We start from the raw sequence: 14062 nt of genomic DNA, 5'->3' as shown, positions 1-14062 counted from the left end.
TGTAGTGGCGCCATTAGTGGTGCCATCGGTGAAGGAGAGTAAAATCCCCCGGGCTGGAGAGGGTAGTTACTCGTCGGTGTGCTCATAGACGTGTTCATGGTATTCATGGATGGTACATGGCCAGGACCCATTGTGTTCGTATTCATAGTGTTCATGTTTTGACCTTGATTTATAACATTAGGTTATTGAGACTTTACCTTTGCGTTTGGTCTCTTTTGAGGTGCATTGGTTCCATTATCCGGAGAAGATAAATTCCTTTTTTTCTTTCTAGGCATTTAGACACATAATCCCAAAAAATATCACACAAGTTAGTTAGTTAGTTTATTCGACCCATATAATTATCGCTCACGAATGTCCACGATCGATCACAACGACCATTGTTATATCCATTGTTCCATTGTTCACAGAAAAAACCAAGATAAATTGTTAAATACGCCAACAATCAATAAGTTTCCACTCAAAAATCACTAATTTGTTTTTATATATCCCTTTTAAAACACAAAAAATCCATCTACTATCGTTAATATCGTCAAAAACTTAAAATATTTGGTTTCTTTATTGCCTGATAAAATTTCGAACCTGACCGCCATAAGATCACGTGACGTAATAATATAAATACACATTCAAGCCACTCGTATTCGTGGCTTGCCGCTCTGTTATCCGCCGTGACTTGTTTGTTGATTACATATACATGTAAACGTCCTTGCACGCCGGTAGCCTCGTTCGCGGAATATGTCATTTTCATTGCCAAGCCGGGCTGTATCCACTTCCGTTGTTTGAAAAAAAAATGACGACAAAACTACCTTGTTTTTTATAATCATTATAGTCTGCATTTTTTTAAAATACTGAATATTGTAACGACAGTAATTGGTTATTAAATTTTGGTGACTATATGTGCAAACAATTTCAAATATGACAGATCTCGACATCGGTCAAATCACGGCGAATACTCAACACGGAGGCTGTATGTCTAGCCTAAGCCCTGAGTACCTGTCATTCAAACACAAGTTATGAACTAAGTCAATTGCCTTTTATCGATGAATGGGGATTCATCTGGAAAAATAATACTAACGAAACCTACAAAGCAACAATTAGTTTATTAAACATAAAAAAGCAATAGCTGGTCTATTTTCATATCCAATGACTCCCAAGTTATTTGTAAATTTTGCCGCGCCGAGCGCCGCCCTACAAAGTATCGTCCAGTCTATTGTCGCCGTGCTAAATGCCGCCCCGCCGAATGTTGCGAAACGTCGCTCTGCAAAACGTCCTCCCGCCAGAGTTTAGGGCCCGGGTTTCGCACGACACTTGCCACATTATTGAGGCAATTGAAATATTTCTATACGAGTGTAAAAACTATATGTACTATTTGAGTAAGTTCTGCTATGACCCTTGCCCAATCCCCTGACCCAAGTATTACATTGATCTTTCAGATATGGATTTGGTATTTGCTTATGACAATCCAAGTATTTTCACAATGCACAAAAAACTTAGGCCTACAGTCTGGTAAAAAATAAACGGACGGGTGGGCGGACGGACGGAAGTGCACTCACGCATATTTCCCTCTTTTTATCTATATAACATGAAGAAGGATATACATCGTGTCACTGAGGAATTGAAAGTCAGAATGGGGGAAGCGAAAGAGAAATTTCCTCTGAAAACACTTCATCCAACTAACAAACATTTCAGAAGTATTAAAATCCTACTACGTTTTATCTCTAATTTGATAACTACTATCGTGTCTATCCGGAAAGCGAAAATACAACGTTTGGCGGTGCAACGTTTGGTGTGGCGACATTTGGTTGGGCGACGTTCTGCGGGGTGACGTTCTGTGGGTAAACGTTGCGTCGTTTGGAGGGGCAACTTTCGGCGGGGCGACATTCGGTGGGTCAACTTTCGGGCAGCTATTGTCCAGCGTAATAGCAACGTTTCGTTATGTCGCTGCACAGAATGAAATAATAAATTGACACAAATCAGCCACTATAATATTTTTTTTATTTATTCCACATAAAATCTGTAGAAAAAATAAACAGTATTGAAATATATGCGTGAAACAAACGGAATTTAGAGTCGTACTCGATTTGTTCATCAAAAGTTACCTGGGTTGTTCATGAAAGAACAGGCAAATTGAAATTATAAAATATAAAACATCGATCTCTCATCTGACATAGTTTTATATTACATTATTCAATGTTATCAGTAAATTACGGTGGCACAGAGGTGACATCCGCAACACTTCATTTATATTGTGGCCTCAACTTAGTAAATTGTGGCCACAACTTAGTAACTTGTGGCCACAACTTAGTAACTTGTGGCCACAACTTATTAAATTGTGGCCACAACTTAGTAAATCGTGGCCTCAATTTAGTAACTTGTGGCCACAATTTAGTAACTTGTGGCCACAACTTAGTAAATCGTGGCCACGACTTATTAAATTGTGGCCACAACTTAGTAAATCGTGGCCTCATTTTAGTAAATTGTGGCCACAATTTGGTAAATTGTGGCCACAATTTGATAAGTTGTGGCCCCAATATAATAACTCGTGACCACGACTTATATCAGCCAATCGAAACTATAAATAGATGGATAGACGGACGGACGGATGGATAGATTCTACGTACCGACGTAGACATTTTATGCGTCTATTTCGTATGGTTGCTGATTTCTGCCATTTTGCGTTATCTCCATGCGACCCTTTCGAGCGAAAACACGAGATTTAACAATTCAAATGCGGGGACGCAGGCTGAAAACTCTCAATTGAGTGGGGAAGCGGAGCGAAAGCACGATAATTACCGGGGTCACGGAGTGAGAATTAGTAGCTGGTATGTCAGGGGAGGGGAGCGAAAACACGATAATTAGCGCTGCTTAAACATTGTATTTGCGAACCGCGCCCCGACATCCAGTTACCAAATTTCACCCCGCGATCTTGTTAAACATCATGTTTCCGCTCCTTGCCCCCACTAATTAGCGACTTATGACCCCGAACACCCACCATTTTAACTTATAAATTTCACGTGTTTTCGCTGGGCGCGGCCACCAGGCGAAAACTCGTTATTAAACGTTTAAGCAGTGCTAATTATCGTATTTTTGCACCGCGCCCCAGACATACCAGTTACTAAATCTCCCTTGTGGGGTTTCGGCCTGCGTTCTCGACATTTTAACTTGCTAATTCTCGTGTTTTCGCTCGACGGGCCCGCGGGCTGAAAATATAATTTAATTGGGCTGAAACGCGAGTTGGCAGAATTTAGCATCCTTACAAAATGGACGTGCATAAAAGTGTCTACGTCCCTGCAACGGGTTAGACAGGAATGGAACATAAACAGACGGACAGAAAGACAAATAAATAGGTAGATAGGTAGGTACCATCTAATCCATCCGTCTATCGGCCCGTCTCTCCGTCGATCCATCCATATATCTACCTTTTATTCCTGTTTAACATTTGCTGGTACGTAGACCCTTTTGTGCGCTCCTATTTTGCACTCCTATACAGCAGCGAAGAAAAAACATTCGTTTCGATTGGCTAATTCTGTCATTCCGCGTTTTAGCCCTATTAAATTATATATTCGTCTCGCGGCCACGTCGAGAGAAAACACGAGAATAAACAAGTTCAGATGTCGAGAAAGCAGGTCGAAACCCCGCCAGGGAGATTTAGTAACTGGTATGTCTGGGGTGATGGGCGAAAACACGATAATTAGCGCTGCCTAAACTTTTAATAGCGATTTATCGCCTGGTGACCCCGCCGGGCGAAAACACTTGAAATTTACAACTAATAATGGCAGGGGTTCGGGGTGATAACTCGCTATATAGCGGGGGCGAGGAGCGGAAACATGATAATTATCAAGATCGCGGGGTAATTTTGGAAATGGAATGTCGGGGCGCGGTACGAGAACACTACGCTAATCATCGTGTATTCGCTCCCCATCCCCGACATACCAGTTACTTATTCTCACCCAGCGACCCCTGTAATTATCGTGTTTTCGCTCCGCGTCCCTGCTAAAATAGAGAGTTTTCAACCTGCGTCCCCGCATTTTAACTTGTTAAGTCTCGTGTTTTCGCTCGACAGGGTTGCGGGGAGATAACGCAAAATGGCAGAAATCAGAAACCATACGAAATGAACGCACAAAAATGTCTACGTCACTGCAAAGTGTGATACAGGAAGGGAAGATAGACGGACGGAAGTACAAACAAATAAATTAGTGGGTAGGTACGTAGGTACCATCCAATCTATTCATCCGTCCGTCTGTCTATCCATCTTTTTATCGTTTCAATTGGCTAATAAGTCGTGGTCACTAAGTTGTGGCCACAATTTAGTAAGTTGAGGCCACGATTTACTAAGTTGTGGCCACAATTTACTAAGTTGTGGCCACAATTTACTAAGTTGAGGCCACAATTTAGTAACTTGTGGCCACAATTTACTAAGTTGAGGCCACGATTTACTAAGTTGTTGCCACAATTTACTAACTTGTGGCCACAAGTTACTAAATTGTGGCCACAATTTACTAAGGTATTAGATCACTAATAGTATTGTTTACAAAATGGCCTTTGCTTGGTATATTCTGAAAGGTAACCGTGTTTTGCACTATTTTGCAATTTTTAAACAACTTTTACCGTGCCGTTTTTTATAAATTTTGTATAACTTACGGTATCTCCTCAAGCTCAAGTAGAGACAAATTTCAAAGTGATAGCCACTATCGAAAACGTTTGCAGAGAACTCATTTTTCCATTAATTTTAATAAAAGAAACATCAAACTTTTGGTAAACAATTATAAAACACAAAATAAAAATGTCAATATCATTTTTTCTATGGTGCCTAAAGTAAACGGATTTAATGAGACAGAACTCAGACTTCAACATTGAAAAAATAAGGTCGAATGCTGTGTTTCTGTTTTGAATTTTGCTTACTCCATTTAAAAATAACCTTAGGGCAGACGTAAAACCTACCTAAATTTCTTCCACAATATATAATCTAAGAGTGAACGCAAAATAGGGAACTTTCACCGTGTGTAACTCAATATTTTTAAAGATATGTAACTCTACCCCTTCTGTTTAAGTAGTAAATTCACTTTGAACACCAAGAAATCGCTTATAAGATTCCTCTTTTTCCATTTTTGTACAAGAAATCAATAATAAGTCTTGAAAGAAGTAAAAATTACTAGAAAAAATGGAAAATAAGTAAAAAAAAATTTGGTCCCAGTAGGGCTTGAACCTACGCCCCCCTAAGAATTGCAGTAAAGGTAGGTTTATAGTAGGAATTGAATACTCTTCAAAAAGGAGGTTCTCTATTAGTGATCTAATACCTTGCCACGTAGTAATAGTCCAAGAAATCCGTTCCTAAAAAGGGTCGAATTGTGCACTTTTTGTGAAAAGCATGAAACTTTGCATGGTAGTAGATAAATATATTACTCTTCATTTAAGAGTGGGAAGCAGCGTCTTAAATCCAAAATGGCCGCCAAAATCCAAGATGGCCGCCATAATTCAAAATTTTATGAAAAAGTTAAGGAAATCATTAAACAGCTATGTAAAACATGCAATAAGCATGCACATGGGAATTAGTAGAATATCATAATATAATACCTGGAATAAGTCTATCATTTATATTGACAAAATCCAAAATGGCTGCCAAAATAAAAGATGGCTGCCAAAAATACAAGGCATTGTTTACTTTAGGTGGAAGTAATGCATTGTTAACAATAATACTTAATTGAAATGCTCTCTAGTACACAGACAAATAAACAAAACATGTTTTCTACCACATTTCAAGAACAAAGTAAATGAAAATGCCATTTTATTGAATAAATACTAATAGAACTTTTTATTGAAGTATACTACTAACAGAAATTTGTTACTGAAGTATACAAGAAATACTGTTTATGCTGTATGGATTCAAAATAAAAGTTAAATTGTTATATATCAATTATTTGATTTGATATTTAAAACAGATTTTTAAAAAGTTCCTTCCTTTTGTTTAAATGCATCAATTATTAACAAAAGTTGTTCCCCTTTGTTTAAATTTAGCCATTTATAATATATGTCAACAACATTAATACTGACACATGTTCCCGCAATTCAAAATAACAAATATAATTTCTGTTCCAAGTAAATCTATCAAAGATATATCAACTGTTTATCTATACGTTTTAATACCCTGACTGTATAATTTTCACATCAGTCTAACATGCAGTGCACATAGTTCCATGCATTTCAGTATATGTTTACCTACTATAGCTCATGTATTTATCTGTATATATTCAATCCTTCATGTATGCTACTAACATATAGCACTCTACCCATTTGTTGTTTGGATAACTACAAACTGTAGCCTTTACTAGTGTTCATTTTTTACTTTCAGCATGAAACAATAGTAGTAGTAGTAGACCTAGTTTTTAGGTTTTGTATGTAAGCTGGTATCTCAGTAACCACTTGTGGGAATGGATTGAAACTTCACACACTTATTCACTGTGATAAACTGTCTTGTATTGCACAGGTTCCATAACTCTATTTTGCTTTTTTACAAAATTATGCCCCTTTTTCGACTTAGAAATTTTTGGTTAAGGTTTTGTATGTAAGCTGGTAACTCAGTAACCACTTGTGGGAATGGATTGAAACTTCACACACTTACTCACTGTGATAAACTGACCTACACTGCACAGGTTCCATAACTCTATTTTGCTTTTTTACAAAATTATGCCCCTTTTTCAACTTAGAAATTTTTGGTTAAGGTTTTGTATGTAAGCTGGTATCTCAGTACTTACTAATGGGAATGGATTGAAACTTCACATAATTGTTCACTGTCATGATCTGACATGCACTAAGCAAGTCCCATAACTCTACTCTTTTTTTTCAAAATTATGCCCCTTTTTCGACAGCAGTTTTTGGTTAAATTTTTGTATGTAATCTGATATCTCAGTATCCACTAATTCGAATGGATTGAAACTTCGCACTCTTGTTCACTATCATGATCTAACATGCACTGTGAAGGTCCCATAACTCTACTTTGCATTTTTACAAAATTATGCCCCTTTTTCGACTTAGCAGTTTTTGGTTAAATTTTTGTGTGTAAGCTGGTATCTCAGTATCTACAAACTGGAAAGGATTGAAACTTCACACACTTGTTCACTGTCATGATATGACATGCAGTACAGAGGGTCAATACCTCTATTTTGCATTTTACAAAATTATGCCCCTTTTTCAACTTCTGTATTCATTCAATTGACAAGGCTGTTGAATAGTCGAGCGTTGCTGTCCTCCGACAGCTCTTGTTGGTGGAGGTTATTACTGCATGTTCTTGCTATAGATTATTGCATTGTTGGACAAATAACATACTTAATATGCTTATAAACTACTAACTTGTCAAATGATACCTCAAACACAGATAAGGAGGGTATTGAAATCAATTGGCATCTCTGTATCATATGCCAAGAATCTAGAGAACCCCTACAATGCCCTGCTAACCTTAACCCTACTCATCCAGGCTTTGGAAAGGAGTATACCTCATTTTGTGATAATATCTACAAATTCATAGAACCAGGGGTTTGTCTTCCAGTACTTTTAAAACTGGAAAGTTTGAAAAGGGAAACATCCACAGCTGATACTTTGACAAAGAACAAAGGTAAATGGCATAAGACATGGAGAGTAAAGTTCAGAGACCGAGAGCTTGATACGGAAACTAAGCGGCTGCATCAGTATACAGTGATGCAACACCTATGAAAGTTACACGGAAGAGCACTGCAAATGCAACTCTTCTTGATAATAACATGTTTTATTTGAAATAAATGAGATGGGTCAACCTTGCATAAAGTATCTACATTTTGCAGTTCACTCAACAAGATTGTAAACTAGACTCTGTAGTTTTGTTTTAACATACATACATATATATGAATGCATATAAAACATTCGATGGTCAGAACTGGTCCAATGGACTTTGATATATGGCATTTTTTGGAAATGATAACTTTTCTGTAATATGTAAAACTACATCTAACTTTTAAGGTGGCCATTTTGGATTTTGTTTGCCATACTAATTGATTTTATTAACAAATGTTAATGATATTTCAGGAGTGTACACTTATATGTTATATATGTTACTTATGCATGAATTATGTAAATTTCATAAATATTCACACAAAAAGTAAACCCTAATGGTTGCGTGATTCACTTATGAAAAAATGATTTTATGGCAGCCATCTTGGATTTTGTCAGCCATATTGGACTTTTTTTATTAATTTGTCATTCTTATTGGAAGCTGAGTATGATTGTATACAATTATTTGCCAAGTTTCAAGATAATTACAAAAAATGCTCAATTGTAGTGCGTTTTTGTTTCGTAAACATAATATTTTGGCCGCCATTTTGGATTTTGGCAGACATATTGGATTTTATTTTTGCTTTTACATCATGCTTATTTGATATTTGATATAATTATATAATAATATGCAAAATATGTTATTTTAATGCTATCTTAACAGTCGTCTCAGTATTTTCCTATAGAACTGTAAGTTTTGGCGGCCATCTTGGATTTTGGCAGCCATTTTGATTTTCACAGCCCGCTTCCCACTCTTAAATAAAATGAAATATATTCATCAGCTATCATGCCAAGTTTCATGCTTTTCACACGATGTGCACAATTATTTTACGAATTTCTCGGACTATAAATAGTATTTCCTGCAAATGCCATTTGCCCGTCACGTTGTGTTTTCCAATACTGCTATCTGAAACTGGTGCGTATATGCTGAATGAAATGCGCTTACTGTAACGTGATAAGGACTCGACGCCATCAATGGCGAAAAATGAGTTAGGTAATTTAATGGCGTTTTTCTTCAGGTTTTGTGCTCATGACATGACATATCATGTGTTACAAACGAAACCGCCTTTAGGAAATATATTTCGTCATTCAATCATCATCGTATTAACAATTATGTCTGGAAGGCTGAAATGCCTCGAGTACGTATGGGTTACCGACGGCGACTATAAATAAAACGGAATGGAAACGAACAATCCAAATCAAGAACAGACGTAGTTATTCCACGGTAAAACTGTGTGACAACAACACCTGGACACATGATTTCGGACCCCTGCTCAGACCTAGATTACTAACTTTCGTATAATAAAAAGTAACTTTAAAAGTGTCATAATGTTGTTATATTTTCTGGTCCTTTTGGAATATGTATTTCATCCACTGTTTGTAGATGAAAGTTTCGCTTAACCCGTTGCTAGGGAGCATGAGAGGCGATGTACTCTTCATTACCTTTGATGAACATACTCAACGAAACCAAGTCTGCTATTTTTTATTTTAATTTTGCTTGACTGTACGCTTCCTGCAAGTATTATTAACTGTCATAACAGCAGTCCTCGAGGTCTCCCCTTAATTGGATTCAGTGTTGTTATATTTTCTGGTCATTTTGAATCACGTAATCCAGCCAGGTTCATATATAGTTCCGCTTATGCAGACAGTACTTACCGCTATCTTCATTTCCTTTACTAGCCTTGATAGTCGTTGTGCCTGGTAAAACGATAATTGTGCATTTATTTTACATTATATTCATGTGTTTAATGTACTTCAATTGTTACCTGTAACTTATTTGTCGCGACGACATAATAAGTAATATGGCGACTTTTCAGCTTTTAATAGTGGAGAAAGACCCTAGTTTCCCTCGGAGCATTATTCTATGCATGGTAGGGCACCGTGGTAGAATCATCGACTTTCTATAAGCCACCTGAATAGTTTCCTCACACTTAACAATTCTACATCAAAGTCATGTTTCGAATCCACAGCGGAGATTCGAAGCCAGCGACCTTAACCACTCAGTGAAGGATTCTCCGTCCTCTCTTCGTCTTGTAAAACGTAAATGTACAAATATATATTTGATAATTTTTTTATTTTTATTTTTGCTGCAGGATATTATAACAATTTATTCTTTTTTTTTTTAGTTTTGAAATTCATGAATGTCACCTATAGGCTACAACTATAAAACGGGTTTTCATAAGTCTGTGTGATTTATCATAAATTTGCTATGACAAAGTTAAAGTAGCAGGAATAGATATTGCTTTTGAATAAATATACTTACTAGTTGGAGCTTCTGTAGTAGTCTCGGTACAAGGAAGGGATGACGCTGAAAACATTTATTTGAAATAAGATGACATAAAATAATGCATGATCCGCACCATGAAAAAACCAACATAGTGCGTTTGCGACCAGCATGGACCCAGACCTCACTGCGCTGTCAGGTCAGGATCCACGCTATCTCTAATTGCAATAGGCTTTGAAAGCGAACAGCATGGATCCTGACCAGACTGTAGGCTGGTCTGGATCCATGCTGGTCGCAAATGCACTATGTTGGTTTTCTTATGGTGCGGCTCACATATTTAAAAAGCCTTAAAATTACTGACATTTATAATCTCTATTTACAAAAAAAAGAAAAAAGATTCCTTTCAAAACTAAGTATAAATTCAACAAGACATATTTATTAACGCTAAAACAAACAAAAGTTAAAGAGAACATCCGTAGTATGAAGTTAAGTATATTACCAAAGCAATAGGCACTTGAACACTCTTTTAATGGTTGCAAGTGATAGGCATAAAATCCGGAGCAATTTTTCAGCTTAATCGGAATGATATCTCTACAACAATCCGACCCTCGCATGACACACGCACTTCTGTTCACGATACCATCTGTAACGTCAGGAAAATCACCTGAAATAGGTTTATTCGGAGTTATATTATCCGTGAATCATTGTTCTCGTCTTACTTTAAATGTGTAAACGAGTTTCTCAAGCACACATCAAAACCTATAAAATATCATTAAAATATCATCTATTACGTTGAGGCTGTAAATTAAATGAATTGATCACTCATAATTTAAGCACGCAGAACAAACAGTAGTAAATTACTTTATTTATCCAGCGTTAATAAAACACATAATTCGGCAACAATATAATTAACCACAACTACCAAAAAAATCTCAATTTTCTACACAATGTTTCGAAGTGGAAGAGAAAGGATGAAGACCAAGTAAAATGGTTTCTTTAGCATTCCTCTTTTACAGGACTATATAACCATGCTGGCCAACCCACGTGACTCTTAGATACCGTACACTCGGAGAAAATGTCCCTATTCAGGTGACATTTCGCATATATTTTCCTTAATATTTGATGAATTTTCAAAAGAAAACAGCAAAATGAGTGCATTCCTCCGCGCAAAACACCTGCAATGAGTTCTCAGTATTCAGTTTCACATACACTTCGCTCAACTGCGAAAGTGTGTACGTTATTTTCACAGCTAGTCCGCGAAATGCAGTGGGGCGAAGTGTTTTACACACTTAACCCATAAATTAAATTGTTGCCTTGTAGATTCTATAATTACATCACCATTAAGATCACACAATCGGACAGGTTAGTATATATATCAATCGGTATATATTACCATCGAGAAAGGCAGGGTACGCAACTCCACATTGTCCTGTACCCTTTGGACATTTATTCAATAAAACCGCTTCATCCGCAACATACCAACTTTCATCCAGAAAGTAATCACATATTGCTATGCTTCCGGGCATCACTGGGCAACGTTCGTTTCTTGAACCCATACGAGTATCTGGAAACTTTTCATGATTAGAAGGGTTGCAAGGATCCGCGAAGCAACCTGAAACGTTAAACAACAAGAGCTCTCTAATCACAGCGCTTTCAACTATTTAAAACCCTTCCTACCTCAAACACAAATTTTGTAAATTGTAAGAGTTATGGAACCTGACTCATCGTTGTAATTTAATGATGAGGAAGACTTGTGGGGAGTTTGAAAGTATTTAGTTCAATAATACCTGAGAAACCTGCTTACCTTCACAACTTTTATTAAAATTCTAAGTTAAAATTTTGACAGAATGTAAGCTGAAGTTATTTTACTTACCTTGTGGGATATCTCAAGAAGACGTGTGTGCAGTTTGAAAATATTTTATGAAAAATGTTTTATGAGAAACTATCTTACTTGCAAAACTTTACAAAATGTGTTTGTGAAAAATGCGCATAATTTAGACAAATATCATTTTATGATGTCATACCGGACTCTCCGGTTTATCGATAAAATTATCTCCCTTGTTAACACCTGTCATACCGTGATAGATAAGCGGACACGCTTGAATCATATAGGGAAATTGTTTTTAAAAGTTTAAATCACCAATAATCATTTATTTGTCATAATTTTATAACCTATATTCCCAATTTACATTTCTTTATCTTTCATTTCATAAATATAAAAATATTTAAAGAGGAAATTGCTTCCTTTTAACTTTCCATTTCCTCACTATCGCTCATAAAAAATATAATTTTTTATAAAGATAAAAATTATAATTGCGACTTTGTCCAAGTTTAAGGGTTTATTTCTACAATTAATAATAAAATGCAAAAATTTTATAACCTTTATTCTGTATCTACATTTTCCGATCTTTTAGACAATATTATTTTGAAAAAGATATTTTGTTAGGAAATTGCTTCCAAATGTCTGTCAAATTGCTGAAATCATTTCCTCAGATTTTCGGACTTTTAAACTCTGCGGCCATTTTGGAGAATTGAAACCGTAGTGATTATAGCTTGAAGAATTTTCTGTAATATGTTTATTTGAAAAACAGTTTTTATTTTAGATATATTTATGTTTGCTTGTATGGGAACTTGTCCTAATATAGTTTTAAATATGCCATATAAAATCACTAAAATTCTTGTATTCTCACACAATAACAGCACAATTGTTGTTAAAGAAATTGAGTTTCATTGCACATTTATTTCATTATTATCATTATTATCCGCTCTCTTTAAGAATCAAAGAAGTATGTAACACATTTTAATCAATTTGAAAGAAAATTTTAATTGCTTAAGGGGACGCATATTGCTACTTTCACACTTCATGCAGAAATGAGGAAGAGGGGGGGGGGGGGGGGGGGGGGGGGGGTGGATTTTTAAGAAATTGATGGTTAGAAGATAAAAAACATATTCCTAAATTGATATAATACTCATGGACACCTGTAATATTCAGTACTTTATGGATAAGGATGTGGTACTACGAATGTAATAAGAAAAAGAGGTCTTCGTGAAAGTACATCTAACACAAAATATTAAGTTTTTGTATAAGGAAAAAACAGGTTTTGTACAATACCAGGGTAACAAATAATGTTGTACTTCTGAGCTTTTTTTTCTAACGTACCAAGTTTGCTTAAACAGGTAAATATTTAACGCCCCGTCATCTCAACTCGGGATCGACGCCATCTTTCTCACTGATAAAAATGTAAACAAAAAATCAGAGTAGGATTAGCATTGCAAGCGCATAACAGGACATTCTACAAAATGAATACCTTAGTACAGGTATCTAAGATGCTACACTGGTCTGGTGGGTTAAATAAATAACGTCGATCACTTGAAATTGATCTTGAAAAAGTGGTTAATTTTAGTTTATTTACATGGTTTTTAATTTTTCCACGACTTCTCGGCGATTCACTGCAAAAAGTATTACTGCGCTGGACGAACGGTAACTCTAATCATACAACGGGAGACAACATAGGTATCAGCACGTGTATATTTTAAAAAAAAATATCGATGTTTATAATTTCTTATCAAATAATGAATCCTTTTCAGAAAATGCCTCTTCAATATTTGAAAATTATTAATTTCTATGGACCTTTTTCAAAAGATATTACTTACAGCGGACTATTTTCCGAATCGAAGTCATTTCCGCTTTTAGTTGTGAGGCACTTCCGTTATACTTTTTGACAACAATAACAAATACAAAATGAAGTAATGAAGTCACATATAAACTGACTGCTACTCAGATCAGTGTAAGTGTAGTTGTTAATACAACATTATACTTTATCATTACGTTATGAAATAAAGTTTTTCTTGAACTGCATAATCCATTAATTACGTTTAGATGATATTGCATTTACAACTTGTCTGACCCCGATCTTTTACGTGAATGACAGCAGTCTCGCGCAATACGTGGAAACAGGGTAATGAAAAGTATGGTGGAGAATTCAGGGACACGTTTTAAATGGCATAGAAGTGAGGATAATTACATTTTTGTCGAGTTTT

The 14062-nt window shown here is 36.0% G+C and overlaps 1 protein-coding gene across 1 annotated transcript in view; it reads right to left on the bottom strand.

Moving 5' to 3' along the window:
- The window catches only part of LOC128553325 (oncoprotein-induced transcript 3 protein-like), a 30927-nt gene that overhangs the window by 8749 nt on the left and 8116 nt on the right, over positions 1–14062 (bottom strand). The window contains exons 2-5 of the mRNA XM_053534460.1: positions 11415–11633; positions 10521–10685; positions 10061–10105; positions 9454–9495 (exon numbers count right to left, since the gene is read on the bottom strand). Of these exons, the coding sequence (XP_053390435.1) occupies positions 9454–9495; positions 10061–10105; positions 10521–10685; positions 11415–11633 (471 nt within the window). The remainder of the gene's footprint in view (positions 1–9453; positions 9496–10060; positions 10106–10520; positions 10686–11414; positions 11634–14062) is intronic.

This window comes from Mercenaria mercenaria, unplaced genomic scaffold (assembly GCF_021730395.1).
Source record: "Mercenaria mercenaria strain notata unplaced genomic scaffold, MADL_Memer_1 contig_3705, whole genome shotgun sequence".
Classification (NCBI taxonomy): Eukaryota; Metazoa; Mollusca; class Bivalvia; order Venerida; family Veneridae; genus Mercenaria; species Mercenaria mercenaria.
This window is presented reverse-complemented; position numbering and strand designations above follow the sequence as displayed.